This window comes from Propithecus coquereli, unplaced genomic scaffold, assembly GCF_000956105.1.
Source record: "Propithecus coquereli isolate 6110/MARCELLA unplaced genomic scaffold, Pcoq_1.0 Scaffold143, whole genome shotgun sequence".
Lineage (NCBI taxonomy): Eukaryota > Metazoa > Chordata > Mammalia > Primates > Indriidae > Propithecus > Propithecus coquereli.
This window is the reverse complement of record NW_012138636.1, coordinates 224143-225249: the sequence shown is the minus strand read 5'-3', so window position 1 is coordinate 225249 and position 1107 is coordinate 224143. Positions and strand designations below refer to the sequence as shown.

General features: G+C 33.1%; 1 protein-coding gene across 1 annotated transcript in view; it reads right to left on the bottom strand.

Annotated features, from left to right (window-relative positions):
* Window positions 1–1107, bottom strand: part of GUF1 (GUF1 GTPase homolog (S. cerevisiae)) — a 62313-nt gene that overhangs the window by 35833 nt on the left and 25373 nt on the right. The window contains exon 9 of the mRNA XM_012639887.1: window positions 560–692. Within this exon, the coding sequence (XP_012495341.1) occupies window positions 560–692 (133 nt within the window). The remainder of the gene's footprint in view (window positions 1–559; window positions 693–1107) is intronic.

The following is a 1107-nucleotide window of genomic DNA, read 5'->3' as shown; positions in this document are numbered from 1 at the left end:
ACTAAACACATTTCATGGACCACTTAGAAGAAGTATGACATTTTAAGCTGACCCTTATAAGGCATTATAATTAGTTTACTAAGTAAATTTTGTTGGAAAGTATTTACAGATGTCAAAGTTAATATTTGTTTAAAATAGCTTTCCAGCTAGATGAAACCCAATATTGTCTCTATCAACATGAAATCTAAAATGTCCCACAGTCACAGAAATCAATGCTTCACTTTTTACAAGATAAATTACTTACAAAAAATTATGTATGTGCCAGATTTCCTACAGTATTTTTATCAGTAACTTTACTTTTTTCTATCAGTAATAGACTAGTTTTGATGTGGAGATTTTATCAGATTAAGAAAAATATTGCATAAGTTAGTTTTCAAAAAGGTTCTCCATCACTAGCCTAAAGGTAATTCAATTTTTATTAATACTAATCAATAAATATCTAATGAGCTTTAATAGCTACTCAGCTACTGGTATACTAAAAAATTTATCCTGCATTCCCATATATACATTTATTTTTCCCTTTTATGCTGATGCAAAACAATATAAAGTAGTATAGTACCTTTATCAATTTTGCTGATGAAAGAACAGCTTTATATGGAACAGTAGGTGTTGTCAAAATAACAGATGCGTTATATTCTTGCTCTAGTCGCTGGTTGAAAACTTCCATGTGCAAAAGTCCAAGAAATCCCAACCTCAGGAAGGAAAAAGACAAACTCCAAAATATTTATGTCCCATGGGCTCTATTTTCTTTGATGAATATGTTGTTACTTTGTAGGGAGGAGTGGAATGAAGTCATTCAAGCAATCCGCATCACAGCTAAATGCTAACATAATTTTATTAAAGATTCAAATCTTCCATTGGGAATCTATTTTAAATCAGAACAAAACTTACCCACAGAATGTGAATTCGCAGTGTGATATGGGCAGACATAAATTGTCTTAAGTTCACTGTACACAAATATGAACTATCTTCAGAAATGTTCAACAGCAAAGCACCATTTAGACTTTACTTTCTATAAAAAATGTGACTTTACGGCCGGGCGCGGTGGCTCACGCCTATAATCCTAGCACTCTGGGAGGCCGAGGCAGGCGGATTGTTTGAGCTCAG